Genomic DNA, 24,483 nt, shown 5'->3' on the forward strand with positions numbered 1-24,483 from the left:
GATGTTCATGCCACACGCTTGAAGGCACCCAACCTCATTCAATCTTGCATGTTCCATTATCGCACCGCTCATCATCTCAAACTAACTCAAGTTAGAAGGCAATGTCGCTCACCCACTAAAACCCTAAACCATATTTGAACCCACCTAATCCAAATATTTCATTGTTGGGGTTAAAAGAGTAAAAACAATATAGGAGTATGACGTGGAGTGAAATTATTGGTGGATGGGAAGGGCATAAACGACCAAGAAGAGTTCGCAATTGTACGAAAAAACGAAGTTTTTAATTATGTTTAATTATAAATAAAGTCTCCACTCTCCACCCGCGCCCCCTGGTATCTTCCAATTTTATTGGAGATTAAAAACTTACCCCCCCCCCCCCCCCCGCCCTTCTCTTCCTAGGTTAAATCTGTAGAGTAAAAGCAAAAGAGGGAAGGGGATGGGAAGAGAAAGAACCCAAAAAGGAAGAGGGAAAATTGGAAGTGTTCCTTCCGATTCAGTGTTTTATCGATTAAAATTGTGTATTTATGGGTCGAAGTTATGGTGCGTTCATTTCTTCACTCAATTCTCGATTTGGGTGCTTGTTTTTGCTGCAATTCTTCCTCATAATTGGGTTTGTTTCTTCTTTTCTTCTTCTCTTCTTGAAATCTTGCGTTTATTGTGATGAGCGATTGATATCTGAACTGGGTTTTGCTTTGTTTTTGTTTTGAAGTGGTAGTGAATGCTAGGGAAAGGGATTGAGAAGATGGGGAACACCCTTCTGCTCAATTGAATTATGAGAACACGAACAAGTGTGGTGAACCAATACTTGAGTATTCTGTGGGTTTTATTGATACTCATCTTGTGGCTTTCGTCTCCCCAGTAGAGGTATGCCTTAATTTGTTTCAATAGAATCTGGATGCTGGGTTTTGTTTTCCTCCCTTTCATTGCTTTTATGAACAAAACAGAAGAAAAATGTGTATACATGTATAAGAGTTGGATGTCTGGCTTGCTTGTTTGGTGTATGGTGTAATAGCTGAAGCTCATTGTCTTGTTTGGGCTTTCCTCTCAAGGTTTTAAAACGTGTCAACTATGGAGAGGTTCTATCCCTACTCCGACTAGTACCTTGCACTGGTCTAGTGGCTGGCTCTGACACCATTTGTAACCGCTCAAATCCACCACTAGGGAGAGGTTTCCACATCTTTCTAAGGAATGTTTTGTTCCCCTCTCCAACCGATATGAGATCTCACAATCCACCCTGCTTGAGGGCTCAGTGTCCTCGTTGGCACACCACTCGATATCTAGCTCTGATACCATTTGTAACAGCCCTCGCCCTTACTCTTCAACCGATGTGCGATCTCATAATCCACCTCTTGGGGACCCAACGTCCTCCTTGGCACACCGCCTGGTTTCTAGCTCTGATACCATTTGTAATAACTCAAGTCCACCGCTAGCAAATATTGTCCTCTTTGGGCTATCCCTTCCGGACTTCCTCTCAAGGTTTTAAAATGCATCCACTATGGAGAGGGTCTATCCCTACTCCAACTAGTGTCTCGCAACGTCTAGTGGCCGACTCTAATACCCTTTGTAACAGCCCAAACCCACAACTAACAGATATTGTCTACTTTGACCCAATACGTATTGTCACCAGCCTCATGATTTTAAAACGTGTCTACTAGGGAGAGGTTTCCAAATCTTTATAAGGAATGCTTCGTTTTCGTTTCCCTCTCCAACTAATCTCACAATGCTATGCTAGTTCTGAGTTTTGGATTCTAAAGGTTGTTCTTCACTGATTTTTCCCCCCACTTGATGTAAATTATGGTGTTTTAACAGTAACAACTAGTGCAAAAGTACTTGTGGCAGACGTACTTTCTTCTTTTGTTTGGAACTTCTCAAAGTTCCACAGAATTCAAGGACTAAGTACAATTGTTCCCTCTAGTTTCTGAGGACAAACTGTATTTAATGACATTATGTGACATGTAAATTATTTTTTTGAGGCTTAAAGGTCATAATACAATGAATGATGAGGAAGTGTTGAACACACCAAGGACATCTGTGAAGCTCTCTTGGAACCATGGTGGCAAGCAAGTGGCTATCATTGGGTCATGGGATAACTGGGAGACAAGGTACCATTTTGCAGTTAAGATGTTTTATTTTGAACTTTTTTTGTCTGACATAGAACATTTCATCTCCTTTTGTTAGGGAGATCTTGCAGAGCATAGGGAAAGATTTTATCGTTGTCAAAACGCTTCCCTCGGGGATCTACCATTACCGATTCATTGTTGATGGATGGTTGACACATGCTCCTGATTTGCCATGGGTTTTTGATGATTCAGGAAATTCTTACAATATTCTTGACTTGATGGTAATTTCTACTGTTCTTTTTTACTTGGATTCTCAATGTTTGCTCGACGATTCGGTTGTATAGATCTTAAGAAGATGATAAAGTAAACATCTCCTGCAAAGATTGTTCAAAAGAACACTGACCGTGTTCTTGAAATGATATTTGATTTGGTCTGATTGTTCTGTCAAGCTTGAAAGGTCAGGACCTCTGGGGAGTTACCATACGTTTAAATCTTTTTTCCCAGAATTCTACTGATAGGAACAGGAAAAGGGATGGAACAGCTAAATTTGCTACTTGTTCTTACTTTATTTCTTATCAAAACCTCTTTATGGACTGTTTAGTTAAGATTTTTGTTTGATAAGAGTGGACATTCAGACATGATGGAATGAGATATCAAAACCACTTGTGGAGTGTGTTTGTTTTAATAGTCTAAGTCCACCGCTAGTAGATATTGTCCGCTTTGACCCGTTACGTATCGCTGTCAACCTCACGGTTTTAAAACACATCTACTAGGGAGGACCCAACGTCTTTGCTGGCATAACCCGCTTGGTGCTTAGCTCTGATACATAACGGGCCAAAGTGGACATATTTGCTAGTGGTGGACTTGGGCTGTTACAAATGGTATCAGAACTAGACATTGAGCGGTGTGCACGTTGGGCCCCAAGGGAGTGGATTGTGAGATCTCACATTGGTTGGAGAAGGGAATGAAACATTCCTTATAAGGGTGTGGAAACCTCTCCCTAGCAGATGCGTTTTAAAACTGTGAGGCTGGTAGTGGTACATAACGGGCCGAAGCGGATAATATTTGCTAACTGTGCTTGGGCTGTTACAAATGGTATCAGAGCCAGACACCGAGCGGTGTGGCAATGAGGACGATGGGCCCCCAAGGGGGGTGGATTGTGAGATCTCACATCGGTTGGAGAGAGGAACGAAGCATTCCTTATAAGGGTGTGGAAACCTCTCCCTAGTAGATGTGCTTTAAAACCGTGAGACTGATGGCGATACGTAAACGGGCCAAGCAGACAACATTTGTTAGTGGTGTGCTTGGCTGTTACAGACACAAATCTAGTACCTAGTTCTCGTGTCCATTGCTGTGCAGCAAGTTCTGCTGAATCTTATGATATGATGCTTCTTTCATTAGTTTTGGCTCTTCTTCATTGTTACTCTTTGTTGATTATGGTGGAATCCTTAGAAAAAGCTCTTCATCTGCTCAGTACTAATTTGAATTCATATCGAATTGTCTTACAGACACCTGTCTCGGAATTGCCCGAAAGTCTGTCCGAGTTTGAATTTCCTCCATCCCCACCATCTACTTATGACAACGAACACTTCAACGACGATGATTTCAGTAGGCCTCCACCGGATCTACCACCACAACTGCGAGAGACTATTTTGAACGAATCATCTCGCTGCATAAGCGGTCAGCAGTCTGGCGTGCAGCCTCGACACACCGAGTTAAATCATTTATACCAAAATAACGTTGGAGGTGAATTCATGGCACTTGGTTCAACATTCAGGTTATGTGAAAAACATGTCACAATGTTACTTTTCAAGCCATTGCTGAAAAGAAATTGATAGAGTTTGGTCCACTGTTCTTTTCCTCTTCTAAATTTGTGGCCTGAATGATTATTTATGTGAAGATTATCATTCTAATAGCTTGAAGAGTGCTTGAAATAGGATTCATTTCCATGTGTTATAATATCTGTTCATTATGGACCTTGCCCTCAATAGTACTTGTTTCAATGAAGTGAGAGATCTGCATTTATATAGATTCTTTCCGTTCTAGCTTATCCAGAAACCCCTCCGGCCGAAAACTAGTGGTAGGTTGTCCCGTAGAGCTTTCGGAGAAGGGTAGCCTAGTGTGTAAGCACAGCAATGAACCATGACGAACCCTCAGACGACCTATCTAAGATTAGGGGGGAGATCCTTAGTAGTGGTGACCCTTTCACTCTTCCATGGACTGATACATGTACCTAAATGCAGCTTGCCTTAAAGATGACTTTGAGGAAGGAGATGAGACGCTCTACCTCTTTACAAATACGAGAAATCACTTAGGACAAGAGGTGTTGACAACTTGAGCCTTGACTGCCTGGTTTTGGATCAAATCAGCTCCTAGGATATGTAAACTCTATTACTTTTACTTGTGCAATATGTTTCAAGCCCCATTGGAATTGAAATGCTGAATCCATTAAATTGTTCTCAGATGTCTCTGCTTTTCCCTGGATCATGTCATCACCATTCGCTCTATGGCAATGGAGTTCTTCGTCCTTTTTCGACGTCCCGTTCTTTCCGAACTGATTTCTGCCTCCTGTAAATTAATCGAGTTTCGAGTTTTATGCTTCTCTTTGTTTAATTGTTTGTGTTCTTGAAATTAATATCTCAAACATTCTGCAGAGGCACAACAGTTCTTGCTCCAACAGGATCAAGAAAACAGCTTGGTGTATTGAAATGGGAATGGAAAAGAATCCAAACTCATATGAGGTGACAGACTAACAACAAAATCGAACCGAGTTACAACAGTTTGTATTAGATTCTGGAAGAACATTACAACTCAAAATAGGCATAAACAGTGGGTTTTTGGTGGGCTGTAGAGAAGCAGCAGAGGATATCAGGTTACTGTCATGGTTGATCAGATTCATCTCACAGGTACTTTAACCCAGCCATTGGCAAAAGCTATGGCTAAGATCACGAAAGGCGTCGACATGCCAAAGATGATGATATAAGGAAGAGGAGTCTTCATGGGATTTTCCCCTTCCCTCTCCCCTGCTGTCTGCCAATACCTGCACCAAATTCAACCACATTTCCATCTTAAAGCCCTGATGATATCTTCTTCTACTTGAAAAACGACTCCAATCGTGTGAATCCCACATCGGTTTCAAAACCTTGGGAGAAACCCGAAAGGGAAAGCTAGCAGTGGGCTTAGACCGTTACAAATTGATACAGAAAAGGGAAAGAATTGCTTACTGCTCTGGCTCTTGTTCTTTGGTTATGAACTTCTTCTTCCCTCCCTTCTTGACCTCGGCGTCGCCACCACCTGAAAAGCAACATCAGCAGCTGAAAAACAGCAAGAGTGAGCTGCAGATCCAAGCGAAAGTAGAAGGGCCTTCACCTGAATTTGCAAGAAGTTTGAACTGAGAAGCCCTTGGCGTTGGCCTTGGCTGCGGCGGCGAGAAGGTGGTGCAGGGAAGAGGAGCGAAGAAGGGAGATGGGTTTTGTTGGAGTGGGAATTTGATGGTGGTAAGGGAAGAAGAAAGAGGGAATTTGGCGGCCATTGTTGAAGGAAGAGTGAGCTCTGTTTGGGCATTTGTCGTTGGGGATCACATATATCATTGGAGATTTGGATATGGATGGTGTGGTGTGGCACTCATATTATTATTAGCCAATGCGTGACATGACGACAGCCAAGACCTCTATGGCCCCATCTTCACCTTTCATTGTAATTTGTGGTCACATTTCTATGGAGCCCTGAATGTACTTTTATGGTGGTTGAATTGACTCAACCCTTTTTACCCTTTCTATTTCATAATTCGTATTTGGCACTTAAGGCCCCCGACATCTCCCTGCATCTCTAAGATGTGGTCATGTTACCAGCTTCTCGCTTCTCGAAACTGAAAACTATCCCCACAAACCAACACGAGTTCTTCTAGTATGTTTCATCCTTACACACATGCATCCTAAGAGATCGGAAAAATGTCTCAATCTGACTCAACCCAACTTAAGAACACCTCTAATAAATTAAACTGAGTTGTTATGTATTTAAAGGGTAGGGATTAAATTGATATTAACTTAAATATATCTTTTAAGAAAAAATTTAAATTAATATAATTTAGTCAATAATAACAAAAACAGCATTAATCATAAAATTTTGGGTTTGGTTGATTAGTTATTATCATTTGTAATCTCACCATATTATTAATTGATTAAATTGTTAAATTTATTTATTTATTTATTTTCAAACATTAAAAAAGTTGGGAAGTAATATTTTGATGCCATTATCAACGTTAAATATTTGCTTAATAATCACTAATATATTTTCTTTTGAATATAATGATTCAAAGAATAAGACCATCTCAAATAAATTGTTTTTTTATTTTAATTTACTTTTTGGTATAATGCCACGGTTGGGGGTGCCTTTATTTGAGAAATCCCACATCGCTTAGGATCAACATTGAGGCATTCTATATTACGAGCACGGCGGAAGCAAGAATTCATCCCTTCGGGGACATCCGATAAAATTGGAACGATACAGAGAAGATTAGCATGGCCCCTGCGCAAGGATGACACGCACAAATCGAGAAATGGTCCAAATTTTTTTTTTTACTGCCCCTCCTACGATGGACCTGTAGTCGGAGGATTTCTATTTCATCTTCCCTATTCGAATCGGTGAGTTGTTCTTCGAATCCCTGTTTTTCGCTTTCCTTCGATTTGGCATCTGAATTGAGCTGCAAGTGGATCCAGCAGAGAGTTTCTTGAATTTAATACGATCTTATTAGTCGCCAGTTCGATCAAAAAACCCTAATTTGTGCGAAAATCATGAGTTTTGTGTTTCTTTTTTCAGATTTTCCTCTTTGCTGTGCTCTGTAACTAGAAATTCTGCATCTGCAAACCCTAATTTGGATGTTTCCTTAGGAAAAAGAAACTGGAATCGAATTCCAATACCTCACCGATCAATCCCGATGCCTAAAGCCCAAGACCTTGATACATAGCCACCTGATTCATTCAAAGGGCTATGTAGTTTCGCTCGAGTTCTTGATGTTCTCATACATTTAGAACTGCAGAATTAATTCTGAGGAGTATGTTAGATTCGTGCTCTATTGAGTTTCCTTCGAAGTTCTTTGAATCCTTACTGTACTCCTAGACTGTGATTCATCCCCAAATGTTTTTGATCTGTTTTTTTTGAGACGTTTGCTCACTTGGAGAAGTTTAGAAATGGCTCTGATACATTTTTGAAGATGAAGGATTATGGATTTTTTACTCACTGTGGAGTGGTGATGTAATGCATTTCTGAGCTGCTTGCTTAATTTCAACAGGGGCGATATTGCTTTGGCGTTCCTCCTGATCTTGGGATTCCTTGCTTAATTCCATTTCTGAGCTCCTTGCTTAGAATTTCAATGGCGAAAATGTGGTTCCTCCTGATCTTGGGATTATTCAAAAGAGGAAGACAAAGAAACCAGCATTTCTGGTTACAGAGCTTGACCCAAAGATGAACTAATACCAACTCAAAAATCTCCCGTACCTTTGATCCATTGAGCGAGAGCCCTTCCACACGGAACTCTCGAATCACTATGGGCAACGGAGAGTCCTTCCACGCGGAGCTCCCGGATCACTATGGGTGACTAGAGGTAAGCTTGATGGTGCCATCTTTGACTTGAAATGAAACATACATTCATACTGACTTTCTTAATCAATTGATTTGCAGTTTTCAGTTAAGGATTATACATCTTATGTTAGCTCTAAAGGAATATTGGTTTGATTACTTGCAACCCTTCATCGCCTCCTTCGAACGGTCGTGGGCTCGCTTTCGCTGTCTGAGACTGGATGATTTCTGGGTTGGTAATGCTCTTTCTTTTTCTTCAGAAACTATTTCTTTACATTGGATAGATCAATGGCTACTGAACATCTCGAAACAAAACCAATCGGTTCGGTTGAACATCGATTTTCAAGTCGATTGGTTCAGTCGGTTGAACATCTTGGTAGATTCCTATTGATTGATTACTGTTTTGGTTGTATTACATATCTAAGCTGAAGAATTAAAGAGTTCTTCAAATGATGTGAAAAGTTAAAGATTTCTTGTCCTCGTACCATATCTAAGCTGAAGAATTAGAACCCATTTTTGTAGAAGAAAGAGAGAAAAGAGTTGGGGGAAGTTCATTCGTTATGCTCATCTGTTATAATGGCTGCTACCTCCCATATTCTAAGCATTATAATTATAAATCTCCTCTGTAACAATGGAATCTTTGTCTGATAGAAATATTGCCAAATAATACATGCAGAGAAAACAGTGAAATGAAAACATAAATGGGAAGAGCTTTTGTGGGAAGAGATGTCTATTTTATCCACGGGACCTCTCCCGAACACGGAGAGAAGATTCCCTATTTAGACGGAGAATGTGAAAGGGAGTGTAGAACAATTTTTCTCCGCTAGATACCTATTTAGACGGAGAATGTGAGACGAGTGTAGAACAATTTTCTCCCCTAGATAAATGGAGCTAGTGACAAGATTATATTTTCGGTTCCTATCTCCAGTCTCCTCCCTCTCTTTAGTATTTGTATATTTTCAATGTATATATTTTAATTTTCTCAAAAATAAATAAGAAATGAAATAGGCGGTGGGAATAGGGACGGGAAAGCTTCGCCGTCCCCGTAGCCGTCGGTGATTATGGTAATGTGGATTAATGATGATGAATGATGGAGAGGAGAAGCCAATAATCATTCTTTAAACACTTAATAATTGCCTCCTTAAATTAAACTGAAAATACATTGTTCAAAAACAATGAAGAATCCTATTCTTTTCCTTTTTTCCCTTACAAAGAAATTGAACATAATAATAATAATAATCTAAATCGCCCATAAACTCTCCCCTTCTTCTAAACTCCAACAAAAAAGGAAGAACATCACAACACTCCCACCCACCCACTGCTACAAATCCCAACTCCTTCCTTCCATACTGTACATAAACCCCCCAAAAAAGACCTCCCAATATACTTCTCCTCCTACCATTCTTAAATTATGCACCAAAATCCCACAAATGTAACCTTCTGTCGAACCCCGACGCCGCCACGTACCGGTCGTTGGCCACCATGGCCGTGGCAGCCCCGACCCTCTCCCTAAACCTGTACAGAAACTGTCCATGCTCGATTTCCCAAACTTTCATTGCCCCGCTCGAGTTCATCACTGCATAACCCATGTTGATGCAGCCCATGGCCCCTCTCTGACCTGCCCCGCTCACTAAGAACCTACAAACTTCCTCCATTGTGTCCACTCTTCTTACTATACCCACCCCTTCTCCGTCCACCACAATGTACCTCTCGTTGCTCACATCCATCGATGTTACTATCCTCACCTCCCCATTTTCCTCCTCGTTTAATACCACTTCTTGATCTCTCAAGTCTAATACCATCAGCTGTAGCCTAGTGCACGCCACTGCCGATTCCTGGTTCGACACGCGTACTCGACCCACTGGCTCGGTTGGCTCTGTCAGCATGTGCCATCCTGTCACAGCTTCTGGGTCCGTCAGCGACCCGCCAACAAACACGAGCTCCTCCGTGTTTCCATCCCATACATGGAACGTCCGACCAGGTACGCCTGCGTAAAGACCAACCCACCACCGGTCACATCCAGCGAAATCCACCAACACACCGTCGTTCATCACATTCCCTTCGCATACCCGACGTGTCGGTGATACACCATTCATGGCTGCAGCTATGATTCCAACATGGACATCACCATCCACGCTGGCAAACACGAGGCACGCATCGGTGATGACAATACCAGAGACAGCACGCGAGAATAAGCCAAGACGATCACGATGGTGAGGATGAAACGTCGCGACATGGAGACGCGTGGTAAGGTCGAAAAGGCGAACAGTACCATCAGCAAATCCACATGCCAGGTAATGCAACGAGAGAGCAAGACAACGACACATCAAACCAGCAGGCTCATCTACATCAGATTGATCAAATTGGAGGATCGTATGAAGATATCTACGTCTCCAAAAGTTACACGCCGTAGTATGCCAATAGACGTATTCATCACGCCACGTGTCGAGCAGACGAAAGCTCCGACCCCAAATCTGAGTAGTCAAACGATGCCACAACAGCTCCGACCGAGACACAGCACGCCACATGGAGCAAACCTTGAGAGAAATTGAAAAGAAAGGTTAATAAAACATAATCTCCAAAGTCAAAGCGGCAGAGAAGCAGTCAATGAGAGACAAGAAATGTCAAAGTACAAAAAGATGAGATCTTTGACATGATTACAACAAGAGGGGAACAAATCTCTAAGCATGTGAAGCAAAAAAGGGAGACCCCACAATAAATCACGAGCAGTCAGCACAGGAAACAATGGCAGAACAGGATTGTATGTATGTATATATATATATATATAATGAAAGGGAGTGGCAATCCATGCTTGGCGCATATGAGACACAAAAAAAGAAGCAAATTTGAGAAGAAACAAAAAAGGGTACATGAAGAAGTACATGAAATTTGGAGATAGTGAAGAAACAGAGGGAGACAGGGTCAAAGATGTGCAGTTTTTGATGAGATGAACATGAAAAAATGGTATGTTTCTTTGTTGTCTTTGAGAAATGAAACAAAGAACATAGATATGAAGTGAGGGAAGAAGATATCTGTTTGTCAGGGAGTGGTCCGGAGTATGAAACAACCTAAAGTAATGAACAAAAGAAAGCAAAGCAAAGCAAAACAAAACAAAACAACACAACACAGAACAGAACAAAACCCTGTTTTCTTTTGTGTGTTTTGTTACGAAAGGGTTTTAAAAACATGGGATATTCAAAAGCGTGGTTCCCTATGTGTTTTTGCATTTTCATTTCCAAGAAAGGTGTAAAAACTTTGCCTCTTCTCGTTAAAACCACAGAATCTTTTCTTCTTTTTCTCTTTCTTTTCTTCTTTCTTCTAGCTTTGACCCGCCTGCCTCCCTGCCCTATTCTATCCATTCTCCTCCTCCTTCTCCTTTGGTTCTACTTTCGTATTGATATTGTCTTCTTTGAGCTTTCGCTTTCATACTTCACTTTGAAGCTTTTACTGCGAGTATGCTAGGAAGAGGTTTCTACACTCTCGTAAAGAATATTTCGTTCAACCAACGTGGGGTCTCACAATCAACCACCTTTGAAGTCTCGCCTACTCACTACACTCATTGTTCTCTCCAATAGATGTGGGATCTCACAACCACCCTAGATGTTTGTTGACACTTGTTACTCTCTCTCATCCATGTGTGATCTCATAGTCTACCCCATTCTGGGCCCAAGGTACTCGTTACTCTTACTAATTAATGTGGAATCTCACAATACACCTCCTTTGGCCCAGTATCCTCGCTGGTACTCGTAACTTTCTCAAATAGATGTGAGATCTCACAATCCACCCTTGGCGGGGCCCAACGTTCTCACTACTCTCTCCAATCAAGGTGGGATCTCACAATCCACACCCCATTATGGTACATTGCAGTGTTACAGAATGAATATCCACTTTTATGGTATGGTTTGGACATGTTTCGTTGCATAAAATGTCATATGTAACAAGACATGACATAACAACATTAATGTCTTATATCATATGGTTTGAGACATTAAACAAAGACAACACAATAAATACCATATAGTCTCTCTCTCTCTCTCTCTCTCTCTCTCTCTCTCTCTCTCTCTCTCTCTCTCTCTCTCTCTCTCTCTCTGTCTTCCTTAAATTACATGGGTTTGTGTTAAAAAAGTGGGATGGAAAAGCCATTATTTGCATTCTAGTGATAGAACAACAGAAAGGGCATTAGAATAGATTTGGTGATAGTGATCCCCATATGGCAGAAACATAAAAAAACTACAAAGAAAAAAGGTAAAAGAAATTAAAGCTTTTTGAGTCAAAAAAGTAATGAGGATTTATAGAACAGAAAAGAGATCCATGCCAATAAAGGCAAATTCTACGCCAAAAGACCCCTTTTCTATGAGATATTCAGAAGGGCCCCAAAAATAGACAATTTTAAAGGCACTTCAATAAAGAACCCACACCAAACCAAAACTTGAAAACGACATTAAAATAGGCAAAAAAAAAAAATAAAAAATAAAAAAATAAATCAATAAACCCTTTTTTTTTCAATAAAATTCAAATTTTTGTGATACCCATTTGAAAAAGATTGAAGCTTTGCAATGTATGAAGCATTTCAAGACTTGGGTCGCAAGGAATTATTAAAAACATAAGAGATTTGTTATGATGTTTATGAAATGAATGGTGGTCAAAGGAAAAAAAAAAAAAACGCTTACTTTTTTATTGATGAACAAAATTCCATACACTAAAAAAGAAAGAGAAGAAAATGGCACACCTGGAAGACATTGGAAAGAGCGGCGGCGGCGTGGATTCTGCCGAGGGAGCGAGAGGCATCAACGGCAACTTGAGTAGCAAGTGCTTCTATAAATGGCTCCGGCCAAACCCCATTGGCGGCGCGGCGGCGGGAAGAAGAAGGAGTGTCGAAATCCCCACGAGGCCTCCGCCGTCGGGCGCCGCCGGAGGAGGAGGAAGACATGGAACAACGGCGAGAAATGGAAGAGGAGGGGGAGAAAGAAGGACAAAAAAAAAAAGGTGTGGATAAAGACACCAAGTGAGGGTCCCAAAAAGGGAGTTGCGGATTCTTGGATATATATGAACACAAAAAACATACCAGAACCACCACCCCACCACCCCCCACCCTTGTGTGTTTTTTTATTTTATTATTATTTTAAATAATAAATAAATGGAATAAATAAATAACTAAATAAATAAATAAATAGATTTTTAAATGATTTTTATAATTATGAAATGGGGTTTTGATTTTGGGGACTGCAAAGACGGCGGCGTTGGGAAGAAGAAAGGAAAAACTGTTGTGTTATGTAAATTACCGATGTTTTTTCAGGTGCTTTTCTATGCGCATTTTTCTCTGCCCTATTGCTTTCAACAATTATTCACTTTCTTTTTTTTTTTTTTTAATTTCTTATTTATTTTACCTCACTTGATGTGATTTTCAAGGAAATAAATACACTTCAAAATAATATTATTAACCCGATCAACCAAATAGACTTCACAATCCCACCATTAATTTTTTAGTTGCGTTGTCGAGTCGTTCTTTTTTAAAAAATTATTTATGTTATGTTAAATAACTAAGATCTTATAAACATTCAAATATCAAACCTTTATAAGCTACAATGAACGGTCCAAGCTACTTAGGACCTCATAATCCATCTCCCTTGAGACCAACAGCACATCACCCCATATCTGCCTCTGATATCATTTTGTAACGGTCTAAATTCACTATTAATAGATATTGTCCATTTTAGTCCATTATGTATCACTATTAAATTCACAATTTTAAAACGGATCCTTATAAGAAATGCTTCATTCTACTCTCTAACTAAGTTGGGACCTCACAAACCCAACTCGATTTTTGGTTCGTTAAGACGTTTTTGAGTTTGACTCAAATGGATTTTTATTATTTTTTTATTTTTTTTATTTTGGGAGTAAAATGGAAAATGAAAGAAATTAGTATGGGGAGAGATAAATTAATTAATTAATGAAAAAAGACGTCATGGAAGACTTGGAACTTGAATAGCCGTTTTTTTTTTATATATTTATTTTTGGTTGGTAATTACTGGAAATTGTCTGTGGGTTTCTCACATGTTTTATCCTTTTATTAATGCAACCGAACCTGTTTTGGTTTGCTACGTTTTACCCGTTTTTTTTTTCTTTTTTGTCTCTAATATTTTTATTTATAATTCATTATTTTTTTTTTGTATTTAAATTTTATTTTTATTTGAAGTTACAAGTTTAATTTTTAAATTATCAAATTGGTATGTATTTAATTTTTAATTTTTAAAAATGGTTTATGACGTAAATTTTAATTTTATATCTAATAATTTAATTGAGTTTTAAATAATTTGTACTTTGTATCGCAACCTTGTAAGCCTATTTAATAAATAATAATAAATAAATTGATGGTATCTATTATTAATTCAGGTAATGGATATTATAAATATTTATTATTTAATATCATTGACTTAATACATACAAGCATCCTAATTATCATTTAACAACATCATGTCATTTTCTGTAGTTTTATAACGGTTATAAAACGTTTTTTAAACACAATGCAAATCAACGTACAATATCATTTTTAAGATCCATTTTGTTACCATCTATTTAATTTTTTCAATAATTATTTAAATGAAAATAAAACAAAGAAAATACTCTTAAACCTTCAACTTAAAAAAAAATATATATATATACATTTATCGTTAATACAATATTTAAAAAATATCCCCAAAACTTCAAAAATAGTATTAACATATAAATTACTACTATTAATAAATGGACGAAAATTTTCTATTAAATTATCTACAAACGTTCTAATGCTATTTTGATGATGGTAAACCCACTTTTTAGTTTTTTTTTTAAATGTTTAAAGTTTTTTTAAAAAAGAAAATTATAGGCATTTTTTATGTTGTGGGTTTCTGGAATTATCTCTGGAATTTTCATCCAAAACTTATTTTTTAACTTTTTAAAAAGTTTTATTTATTATTATTATTATTATTATTTTTTTTTTTTTTTTGTGGGTTTCTAAAAAAACTAATAGAATAGAGAGAAGAGTGGAAGAGGGTTTATTAGGGTTAGAGTGAGAGGTCAAAATCAGTCCTTTAAAATGCAGCTAAGGCTAAGGCTCTAAGGCTAAGGCTAATAGTAATAGTAATAGGGCTAAATTCAGTCCCATGGCTGCCTCATTGTACCCTCTCTACAGACCTCACCATTTAGCCCACACCTGACTGCTTACGTTTACATTTATTATTATTTTTTTTAATTTCTTTCTTTTTGGGAATCTAACTCCCCCCATTTTCAACTCTCTCCCATCTCAATTACATTTACACCCTTCTCTACTATTTTTATTAATTTTTTAATTTTGTTTTTAATATCTATATCATAATTAATTTAAAAAAAATTAACTATCAGATGTGATATCAGGTGAAATAATAAGAGTATGCGAAGAAGTTTCAAAAATTAAAGCATAATATTATTATACCGTATAATCTAAGAAATAAGAATGATACCTTATTCCTGGCCTTCATACTGGCCCAACAGTATTGGGTCAGCCCAATTTCACTTCAGAACTCTTCAGAGCCCAATTTACCAATAGGCCCACTATGATATATTATACGATATCCGACTAGGAAAGAATTGAAAAGTACTACCTATACTAACAAAGTGTACCTTTCTTTTGTCTGGCTCAATCATGAGAACTCTAAGGTTAAGCATATTTTGCTAGGAGTGATTTACGACGTTCTAGAAATTATCACAAAATGCATGTAAGTGAAGACAAAGTATCCTAAAAAGACTCGTTGTTCTGTATCATCACTAAATCTGGATTTCATATGTTTTTTTATTATTGAGATATATATGTTGAATAGTATTTGCAAATGGCTAAAGATATGAGTATGTATGAAGTATGTCATAGGTAGAAGACCTATTTACCCAAGATATAATAGTATGTATGAATGTTTGTGTATATGATAGACTATATTCATTTAATAATGCCAGTATTTGCAAGACATTATTATCATTAGTTTCCTTACAAGAATTGAAAGAAAGTGAATTTATACCAACCAAATAATTGAATCAATTAAAGCCATAAACTTTGCTTAGTTTCATAACTAAGCAATAAGTGACATACCCATCGAAAATTCAAATCTTTATATTTCGAAAACGGGCATTAATCGTGCAAGATTAATGATTGAATATAAGCTCATTCCACTAAATACCCACTACTGCCGTAGAGAACATCCAACAATACATGTTATGAAAAATCAATAATGAAACATGTTTGGTTTACAGAAGAAGAGGAGGAAGAAGAGGGGTTTGTGGTTGAAGCAAGGAGAAGGGAAGATGTCATTATAAGATAAACATTTGATTTTAGAAGGATTGATTGTTATTTGGTTGTTTGTTTTTCAAGTCGTCTTCTGTTTACCTTTTCTATACTTGCTCTTTCGTTTTCTTCATGTTGTTCCCAAGCACTTATCTTTATGTGTTTGGGCACCAACACCCTTCTTTATATCTATTATTTTAGTTAACCCATTATTAATCATCATTCATTTTCTTTCTCTCATCACTTTTACCCTTCAATTATCATCATCTTCTTTCTTCTTTTTAATAATTACTTTTTATACCTTATTAGAGCCGTTCGTTCATGTCTCCTATTTCAATCTACTCAATCTTCTATTTTGGAGTAGAACGAACCATACTCTCTTAAGTTATACTTAAAAGACTAGTTCCCTAAAAAAAGCAAAAGATTTCCTATTACTTTTTGTCTAGTATCTTTTATCCATAGTTTTGAGTTCGGCTCAAGACAATCCTTAATCATCATTAAGGGGTCTCCTAAGAATGATATTCCAAATACTTTGAAGTCCTTGATTTTACCCTAAAGCATATCAATGGTAATACATTTCCTCATAATGATATTCCAAAATACCCTGAAGCTCTTTTCCTAAGCACTTGATTTATCAATAGTAATACACTTCCTAGAACATAAAATCCACTCCCTATTTGATTAAAAAAATCTGAAGTAATTTCACAGGTCACTGTTAAACTTGTTTGTAGCGACCTAGTAATAGTATATGTTTTTCTGGCTAAAATATAGTAGGTTTTGAAACTTATCAAGACCTATGTTATATGCAAAGAATCGGAAATCTACAGCACTTTTAGTACATAAATAAATTTAAATTCAAAATCGTACAAAAACAAATATCTAAATACAAAACCAAATCACGTGCATATATATTTGACATGAAAGATCAATTTCACAGAATTTCAGGGACCATGGAGGGTAAAACAAAGATATGGAACCAATGGACTATTTACCATTTTTCTATTTTATAGCTTAGGCACACAAAGACTTCAAAGGTAGAAATGTAAACAGATCCAGAGCACAAAATATTGTGCAAATCAGCAAGAGAAAGAAATGGTTGTTTTAAATCTACTACAGAAAGAAAAAATTTACAGCAAAGTGAAAAATGTGACTATTTTGGGATTATAAAAATACTAAGCTTATATAATATAAGTATATCAGTATCTTAGAACGCAAATATATGCATGAAAAATTTAAGAGGGGGGTTGAATATTAAGGTGTGAGAAAGGGTAAAATTACAAGATGTTGATGACAAGAACTCTACAACAAGAAGGTAAGTACGAAAGGCAGTCTTTTTACACCGGGAAGGATAAGCGAGTGAGAAAGGGAAAACGTAAGAATTTGTGTTGGTTTTTGACCTTTAGGGGTTTCTTGTTGTATTGTTGCAATTATTAAGTTCTTCTCAGCAAGACTTGGGAACAGTGCTTTTTCAGATGTGTCCAATAGACAAGTCCAACATGAAACAAAACAACGTCTTCATAAACCCTAAAAGAATATAATATAAAGGTGGGCCATGGGGGTGTCCTAAGAGAATCTCCCACCTCCTTCCCCCAGAACCCAACCTAAAGGGTCTTTTTATAAATCTAAATGTCAATTCTAACACCCAATATAATGATGTTTTATTATATGCTTTCTGTCTCAAAGGACTTGGGGGTTTCCTTTCTGTGCCAACTCCATCAGACAATCAATCAAATGGGCACTGCCCTGTCTATAATTTTCAATAGCTCTTCTCAGACATATTTACATTATTTATTTATTCATCAATAATTTCTCTGAGGAAACCTATGGTGCTTGTTGTTTCGCTCTGACTTTTCTTCCTGCTCACAAACAACACCTTATTTTCAAACATTTTTTAATGCATTTAGTCGTCTTCTGGTTCACCTTTTCCCCCCAAGTGCATAAAGTTCTGTCTATTTTGTTTTTAGTTTTCCAGCATCCATTTCCTCAGTATGATGAGTATATATCACTGTATCATATGATACCCATATGAAAAAGCTGTACGTTTTCTAATAGAAATGAACCATCCAACAAGATTCATAATTATAAAAACAATAGCTTTAATTCAAGCACACTACTTCACTGCTAACCTATAGGTATCTCATAATCAAAGACAATGCAAAATATATCTCCACCATATTATTATCCGATTGTCAACACGTTTATCAAAGTCTAACTTTCTCTATCCCTGTACGTGAAAAATTGAAAATCATTAAATTTCTCTTCTATAGAGAGAGAGAGAGAGAGAGAGAGACATGACTAAAGAACAAGGGTGAGCAACGTCTAAGTCTACCATGCCATCTACTTAAGATCTACATCAATAAAACAGTGACTAAGAACTAAGAAATGGAAGGGGGGAAAAGCTTAAGAATCAGAATTCCTCTGTTCTTAATACGGAAGGAGAGTAAATGATGTGAGATTCTGGAGTACGATGGATAAGCCTTCCCAGAAATCATGGGGAAGAAAGATGAAGGATTAAACTAAATGATGAGAGATTGTGAAAAGAAAGAGATGTAGGATGAGCTGAGCAATGTGATTAAAAGAGAGAATAAATGATGTGTTAATTAAGATATAGCCAACAACATTTCACAAATTTAAATTTCACAAACAAAAGTATTTTACCTGAGCAGAGAAGGCGTGGGTATGTGGAATAATTTCCTTGGAGGATAGGATATTTAAATGAGATACTTTTTCATTATACATAGTTTTCAGGAAAAATCTTTTAAAGTAGTTTCCCATAATTTCAAAATTTTAAAATACTTTGAACTTTAGTTATTTTTATGAGATGCATTTAAAGTTTCGTGACTTTTAGTTATTTTTATCCGATCCATTTAAAGTTAAGTTAATAGATTTATTGGTTTGTATGGTTTAAAGAAAGTTAGATAAAACTCTCAATAAATTTATACCAAAGAGACTATAAATGAGTGTCTAATCAAACCATATGAATTATGTATGAGATTTTATTTAATCAGATGAGATGAAATTCTAAATGTAATATGAACTAAATTCTAACTTTCTCCTATGGATAGGAACCAAATTTGCAATTTCTCCAATTTTTCCTATAATAGTAAAACTAAATGGAATCATAACCAAGATGCATTCATATACTATCTATCATGATATCATAAACATTTTAGAAATCTATAATTTGATATGGCACTATAGAGGAATTGGTGGTTCATGATTAGGATCGGATGAACAATGTTTGGGTTATTGAGGATTGTTGGGAGGAAATCACACGTTGCTAATTAAAGAGATGATCATGAGTTTATAAGTAATAAATATATCTCTATTGGCAAAGTCTTTTGGAGAAACCAAAAGCAAAACCACGAGAACTTATGCTCAAAGTGGACAATATCATATTATTGTGTAGGCCCGTGATTTTTAACGTGTGGATATGGTCCACACACCGAAGTTGAGAAAACATAGGCGTGAAAACAGAATTAAAGACAGTAAACATATCCATGCCTAGCTGATGTAAAAGGTCGTTCTCTTTGAAAGAGTGGTTCCCAACTCACAACGGACACTTGCCCAAAGTCTTGGAATATGCACACACATACACACCCTAAATTCAACTACAGCTTTGAGCTACTTCTGCTAAGCCCCTAAACGAATTTTTTAAAGAAAAAAGAAGCCAAAGAAAGAGAAAGTTAAGCGGAATCGCATTGATTTGCATTGGTTTGAGTTTTTTTTTTTTTTGGTTTGGAGCTTCTTCCTTGGCCCCATCTCCTCCCTCCTCGATACCCTCTCCTACCTCTCCCCTCTCAATCCTTCTCACAGACATTTTCACAAACACGCGGACTTCGAGACGCACAGCAGGACAAATCCTATCTTAGACATTTTCTCCTTGTTAATGAATTTTCACCAGATCTCTCTCTCTCTCTCACTCTCTTTTCCTCTCTATCTAGTTTCAATTCCATATATATCACAGAACTAGATCGCTTCCACCTTCCAAATTCCTAATTATACTACGGCTTAAACGTAAAAATGCAGAAGAATCACATACCTGAGGCGAACGAGAAGCGGCGGAAGTTCTTAATCAACGACAATCTCGACATTCTCATCGAAATCCTCAAGCGGCTAGACGGACCGTCACTCGGCGTCGCCGCCTGCGTCTGCCGCCTCTGGTGCACAATCGCTCGAAACGAATCAGTCTGGGAACATGTGTGCTTCCGGCACGTGACATCGCCGCTTCCATCATCGGTGAAATCAGTGGTCGCCGCACTGGGAGGATACAAGCGGCTATACATGGTGAGCATAAGGCCGGTGCTGAGTCGACTCGGATACTCGGAAGTGGTGAGGCGAGTTTGGACTCAGGACGAGGTTCAACTCTCACTGTCTCTGTTTTGTGTGGATTATTACGAACGGCTCACTGGGAGTGGAAGACTCAGCGGCGATGCGTCCGCATTGTCCCTCATGTTCCTCTGCAACACCGTGAACGTCTGATTGATCTCGTGGTTTTTTGATACTTTCTCCACCGTTGGATTCGTTGACCAGTCCATATAAGAAATCAAGCAAGCTCCGGTGATTTTAGTCAAAGGATTAAGATTAGCCTGGTATGAATATGATAATTATTCCAATTATACAACCATTTTATTAAAATGAAAATAACAGTTCCATTATTTTCAACATTTTCTTTATTGTTTGATTTATTTTATGTTATTATTATTATTATTATTATTATTATTATTATCTAAATATTGTTGTAATGAAAATAAAAAAAATAAAAAAACAAATTTTGGGTTGAATAATATTTGTATTTTATTGTTTTCATGGTTAGTTGAAAATTAAAAAGGCTCTCACACACCCACCACACATGACCACCCTCACTAGGTAGCACGGATTGCTCGTAGCCACCACAAAAGAATTGCATATTTTCTGAACCATCATATCTTTAGAATTGCTCTCATTCATGTCTTTGTCCCTCCTTTACTTGAATGTCTGTCACGGAACATGTAGTGTCCCAAGCCCACCGTCCAATTTGGCCTCGTTGGCATCCTCGCCATTTTAAAATGTGTCGGAACAGATATTCATCTAGATACTATCTTGTTTGGGCTTCCCTTCACCTCACCTCAAAGTTTTTGGGCTATTTTTCGTATCTACTACGAAGAGATTTCCACGTTCAATGTGAGATTGTCCACTTTGGGCTTCCCCTCAAGTTTTTGGGCTATTCTCCATTTCATATCTACTGGGGAGAGGTTTTCACTCGATGTGGAGTTGTCCACTTTGGGCTTCATTTTTGGCTTCTCCTCAACATTTTTGGACTCTTCATTACGTATCTACTCAGGAGAGGTTTCCACACTTTCCACACCCTTATATTGTCGACTAGACCTATTAAACACTTTCCACACCCTTATATTGTCGACTAAGTTTTGCTTATATAACGATCCATGCTCAAGATTTGAACTAGACCCAAATGACATTCAACTTCATCTCCTATGACATGATCACTTACACTGTGTTGGTCGGAGGAAAAATGTAATCAAACTTGTAATCTTGTTATTTATGGTGGAATGAAGGATTGGAACCACTTTTTACGATGATCAATGTCTTAATCTATGTGGCGTTTATAACAATCCGATTATGAAATATAATAGAGTTATAAAACAATCTCGACTGAAGAGATGAGAAAAACAAAGAATGAGATCTTGTTAGTAGAAACTAAAATCCTTAAGATGCAATATAACATAAATCAGCCCTCTTCCCATCTATCAAAAAAAAAAAAAAAAAAACCAAACAAAAACAAAGCCTATCGTAATCGAAACCGAAACCGAAACCGAAACGATTGTTCGAAATTTAATCTGTTATTCTATAAATTATCGTCGAAGTATGTGTATCGTCGTCGTCGTCGTCATTGTACGTGAGATGCAAATGGGGTATCTGGTTCACTAAATCCTTCGGTGCTGCATGATTTAACACACAACCAGAAAAACTACAGAAACATAAGTTCTTTTTCTTTGAGTTAAGGCTTTTTTATTTCACAGACCTGTCATCATGATGGTCAGTCCAAGAATCTGGGAAGTCATGTGGCTGCTCAGTAGATAAACAAAACTCTTCCATTTCTGCACTGCACCAACAGATTCCACGTTCCTTCAAAATTCAAAAGCTGATGAATGAGCCAAATTCTGAGATGAACAGCCCAAAGTGGAAGAATTCTGTCGAACACTCTGTTCAGAAATTTCATTGCGTTTTGGAGAATCATCGGTTAAGATTATCGAATTCTTCCCATGGGGCCTGAAAATGGCAATTTGTAGAATCAGAAAGTGGGTTTAGCTTTGTTATTTATGAACAGAGTAGCACAAACAAAGAACAGAGTAGCAAAATCAAAGAACAGAGTAGCAAAAACAGAGAACAGAGCAATGAACCCGTCAAGAACACGAATGCGGCTCAACAGAGCAAGAAGCCGCGTGAGGCTAAGCCCAGTCTTCGAAAGATACCCATCGCCGAGAAGACTGCGCCCATACCGCTCACGATACACCATCGGCAAAGCCGCAATCAAAATCGGCAGCCCACCACGAGATTTCAGAAGCTCGACAATCTCGATTTCAAGTTTATCCAGCGCTCTTCCACTAAGCACCACAACACGCGGCTCCTTCTCCACAACATCATGAACATACCGGCAAGTATTCCCATGTTTGCAATACCCTTTACTGAAATAATGACAAACTTTCACCGGAAACTCCCTCCGGCGGCTTCGCCTCACCGGAGTTGCCGAGTCCAGCGACAGCCACTGCATCTGGTTCTGCAGGGCGAAGTCGGAGAACGTCTGGTGGGGAAGGAACAGGCGGGAGGATGGAGAAGAAGAAACACGACCATATGGAATTGGAACTTCGGGAATTCCGAGGTCGGATTTGGCGGTGTTAATAACACATTGAATTATACAATCCGGGCTGAACGCCAATCGGATCATGTCCTGTTCGTTGGTGTTCAGCATAACGTAGCCGACGATCTTCAACCCATATTCAGGCTCCAATTTGCAGATTCTTTCGTACACAATTTTCGTCGTTTCGTTATCCATTTGAACTGAAACACACAGAACAAGAACAGTAGAATGAGAATTTTGACGAATTTAAGGAACAAGAAACAGAGCAATGGAGGATTTTGTTTAGAGAAGCTGATGGAATGGAAGGGATTGGGTTTTAAAGGCGCTTGATTTAGCTTAAATTAGCCTAATTAATTATTTTTAATTATAAATAATCTCGAATTTAAATTCTACGATTTCTCTTAATAGATCACGTCGAAAAAGCAATTTTTTTATTATTTTTTTTTGGGTTTCTCTCTCTGTTTTTTAATTTTGAAAATGTTTTAATGTATTTATTTAATTTATTTTGTTTTTGTTTTTCCAAATTACAGGTTGTACTTATTTACAGAAAATCGCGGGAAATTTGAGAAATGCGCCGGGATTTCCGAAAGCAGGCACTACCGACGAAATGACTGATTTACCCCTCTCTCAGCAATAAAAAATCCCACGTGTGCCCGGAATTTAAAAAATATAAATATATCAAAACGCACCGTTTCGGTTGGGTCCCACTTTAACCTTTTCTAGAATGGGCGTCGCCACGTATCATTAAGTAGCCACGTTTATTCCTATTGGCCCCACGTCATCCAAATTTCTATCCTACCTGGCAGGTCCTTGGTGGAAAATTAATTGTGGCCGACTTTTTGGTCTTTTTATTTTTTCCCTTTTTGCAAGCAAATAATCAACAACACAGCAGGAACTCCACTGGCTTATTTCCACGATTATTTTTTTAAAACATTATATATATTAAATAAACATTTTATTTATTTTTTATTTATTAAAAGAATATTTCTTTTTAATTTTTTTAAGCATCAGAAGAAAATCTTTGAAAAAGGGAAGGATCCAGTGCTTCGCGAGCTGGAACCAATCAAATTGTGGGCCATAGTCAATATATAAGACAAAGGGTAAAATGGGTATTACGCCAAACCGCTAGGGACTTAAACGTAAATAACACAGCAGAACGGGGTTGAGTGGTGAGACCAGTTCAAACGGCAGATAAAGAGGGAAGGATTAACGGTCACCGTCAAAGTTCGATCTAGAGATGAGTGATGGACGGACGTTTAAGGCGCTCCCCCGTTAGATTAGTGCTTTCCCGTAAAGCCACCTGGTACCGGAGATATCAGTAATGGAGAGATTTTAGTGTACGGTCGAGTGCATGGAAGCTTCAGTAGATACTATAATGTAAAAAATAATTATAGAAATTCTTAATTTGTTGTTAAATATATACCCACTAAATTTCAGCCGATGTATACCTAAGGTTACAACTTTGAATGGGCCACTCCTACAAAGACCGGCCCAGTTATTGACAGACGGCCCAAAAGTGGAATGTTATTGGGCTTTGGGCCACTCCTATATTCCAAAACCGGCCCAGTTATTGACGGTCGGCCCAAAAGTGGAATGTTATTGGGCTGAGGCACTCCTGTATTCCAATACCGGCCCAGTTATTGACAGGCGGCCCGAAAGAGGAATATTATTGGGCTGTGGGCCACTGATATATTCCA

At 37.9% G+C, this 24,483-nt stretch overlaps 5 protein-coding genes, 1 long non-coding RNA gene and 1 other non-coding gene across 15 annotated transcripts; 4 read left to right on the plus strand and 3 right to left on the minus strand.

Moving 5' to 3' along the window:
- Positions 1 to 379: 379 nt before the first annotated feature.
- On the plus strand, positions 380 to 5,859 carry LOC111796122 (SNF1-related protein kinase regulatory subunit beta-2). 8 transcript variants are annotated; one of them, XR_015421203.1, is made up of 8 exons: positions 380 to 610; positions 710 to 864; positions 1,982 to 2,102; positions 2,179 to 2,341; positions 3,569 to 3,806; positions 4,304 to 4,441; positions 4,524 to 4,630; positions 4,715 to 5,859. XR_015421203.1 is itself a non-coding variant. In XM_023678818.2 (7 exons), exons 3-6 carry the CDS (start codon positions 1,993 to 1,995, stop codon positions 4,396 to 4,398), a joined length of 606 nt encoding a protein of 201 aa, XP_023534586.1. In that variant the 5' UTR covers positions 380 to 610; positions 710 to 864; positions 1,982 to 1,992; the 3' UTR covers positions 4,399 to 4,441; positions 4,524 to 5,859. The 8 variants fall into 8 exon arrangements, 6 of the variants coding, with proteins under 6 accessions (XP_023534586.1, XP_086980414.1, XP_086980415.1 ...); XR_002815296.2 differs by having other exon boundaries at positions 3,569 to 3,837; positions 4,524 to 5,859; XM_023678818.2 differs by having other exon boundaries at positions 4,524 to 5,859.
- LOC111796124 (uncharacterized) lies at positions 4,743 to 5,592 on the minus strand. Its single transcript, XM_023678823.2, has 3 exons — positions 5,430 to 5,592; positions 5,285 to 5,354; positions 4,743 to 5,100 (listed from the first exon to the last, which is right to left on the minus strand). The coding sequence occupies exons 1-3, from the start codon at positions 5,590 to 5,592 to the stop codon at positions 4,956 to 4,958; spliced, it is 378 nt and encodes a 125-aa protein (XP_023534591.1). The 3' UTR covers positions 4,743 to 4,955.
- A 605-nt stretch (positions 5,860 to 6,464) lies between the features above and the next one.
- LOC111794766 (uncharacterized) lies at positions 6,465 to 8,550 on the plus strand. 2 transcript variants are annotated; one of them, XR_015420982.1, is made up of 4 exons: positions 6,465 to 6,703; positions 7,351 to 7,662; positions 7,740 to 7,873; positions 8,314 to 8,550. It is a non-coding gene; the product is annotated as an uncharacterized LOC111794766 (long non-coding RNA). The 2 variants fall into 2 exon arrangements; XR_002815129.2 differs by lacking the exon at positions 8,314 to 8,550 and having other exon boundaries at positions 7,740 to 8,204.
- LOC111796270 (U6 spliceosomal RNA) lies at positions 6,531 to 6,633 on the plus strand. Its single transcript, XR_002815317.2, has one exon. It is a non-coding gene; the product is annotated as a U6 spliceosomal RNA (small nuclear RNA).
- Positions 8,551 to 8,751: 201 nt separating the features above from the next.
- LOC111795155 (transcriptional regulator STERILE APETALA-like) lies at positions 8,752 to 12,628 on the minus strand. Its single transcript, XM_023677431.2, has 2 exons — positions 12,367 to 12,628; positions 8,752 to 10,174 (listed from the first exon to the last, which is right to left on the minus strand). The coding sequence occupies exons 1-2, from the start codon at positions 12,565 to 12,567 to the stop codon at positions 9,047 to 9,049; spliced, it is 1,329 nt and encodes a 442-aa protein (XP_023533199.1). The 5' UTR covers positions 12,568 to 12,628; the 3' UTR covers positions 8,752 to 9,046.
- Positions 12,629 to 14,985: 2,357 nt separating this feature from the next.
- Positions 14,986 to 20,736, plus strand: LOC111795856 (F-box protein SNE-like). Its single transcript, XM_087123621.1, has one exon. The coding sequence runs from the start codon at positions 19,951 to 19,953 to the stop codon at positions 20,407 to 20,409; it is 459 nt and encodes a 152-aa protein (XP_086979747.1). The 5' UTR covers positions 14,986 to 19,950; the 3' UTR covers positions 20,410 to 20,736.
- Positions 20,737 to 21,748: 1,012 nt separating this feature from the next.
- LOC111795156 (zinc finger CCCH domain-containing protein 18-like) lies at positions 21,749 to 23,203 on the minus strand. The gene is made up of 2 exons (XM_087123620.1): positions 22,329 to 23,203; positions 21,749 to 22,197 (listed from the first exon to the last, which is right to left on the minus strand). Exons 1-2 carry the CDS (start codon positions 22,979 to 22,981, stop codon positions 22,056 to 22,058), a joined length of 795 nt encoding a protein of 264 aa, XP_086979746.1. The 5' UTR covers positions 22,982 to 23,203; the 3' UTR covers positions 21,749 to 22,055.
- Between the last annotated feature and the right edge of the window lie 1,280 nt (positions 23,204 to 24,483).

The sequence above is a fragment of the Cucurbita pepo genome, chromosome 5 (assembly GCF_057944985.1).
Source record: "Cucurbita pepo subsp. pepo isolate OVF chromosome 5, ASM5794498v1, whole genome shotgun sequence".
Classification (NCBI taxonomy): domain Eukaryota; kingdom Viridiplantae; phylum Streptophyta; class Magnoliopsida; order Cucurbitales; family Cucurbitaceae; genus Cucurbita; species Cucurbita pepo.

Excerpts from the sequence above, each read along its gene's own strand:
- LOC111795155 (XM_023677431.2), bottom strand. The coding sequence starts at position 12,567 with ATGTCTTCCTCCTCCTCCGGCGGCGCCCGACGGCGGAGGCCTCGTGGG. Across the intron at positions 10,175-12,366 it reads CTCTTTCCAATGTCTTCCAG|GTTTGCTCCATGTGGCGTGC; the intron begins GTGTGCCATTTT and ends ATTTCTCTCAAG.
- LOC111796124 (XM_023678823.2), bottom strand. The coding sequence starts at position 5,592 with ATGGCCGCCAAATTCCCTCTTTCTTCTTCCCTTACCACCATCAAATTC. Across the intron at positions 5,355-5,429 it reads CAAACTTCTTGCAAATTCAG|GTGGTGGCGACGCCGAGGTC; the intron begins GTGAAGGCCCTT and ends GTTGCTTTTCAG. Across the intron at positions 5,101-5,284 it reads AAAGAACAAGAGCCAGAGCA|GTATTGGCAGACAGCAGGGG; the intron begins GTAAGCAATTCT and ends AATTTGGTGCAG.
- LOC111796122 (XM_087124288.1), top strand. The coding sequence starts at position 1,993 with ATGAATGATGAGGAAGTGTTGAACACACCAAGGACATCTGTGAAGCTC. Across the intron at positions 2,342-3,568 it reads ACAATATTCTTGACTTGATG|ACACCTGTCTCGGAATTGCC; the intron begins GTAATTTCTACT and ends ATTGTCTTACAG. Across the intron at positions 3,838-4,714 it reads GCACTTGGTTCAACATTCAG|AGGCACAACAGTTCTTGCTC; the intron begins GTTATGTGAAAA and ends AACATTCTGCAG.
- LOC111795856 (XM_087123621.1), top strand. The coding sequence starts at position 19,951 with ATGCAGAAGAATCACATACCTGAGGCGAACGAGAAGCGGCGGAAGTTC.
- LOC111795156 (XM_087123620.1), bottom strand. The coding sequence starts at position 22,981 with ATGGATAACGAAACGACGAAAATTGTGTACGAAAGAATCTGCAAATTG. Across the intron at positions 22,198-22,328 it reads CGCATTCGTGTTCTTGACGG|GCCCCATGGGAAGAATTCGA; the intron begins GTTCATTGCTCT and ends TGCCATTTTCAG.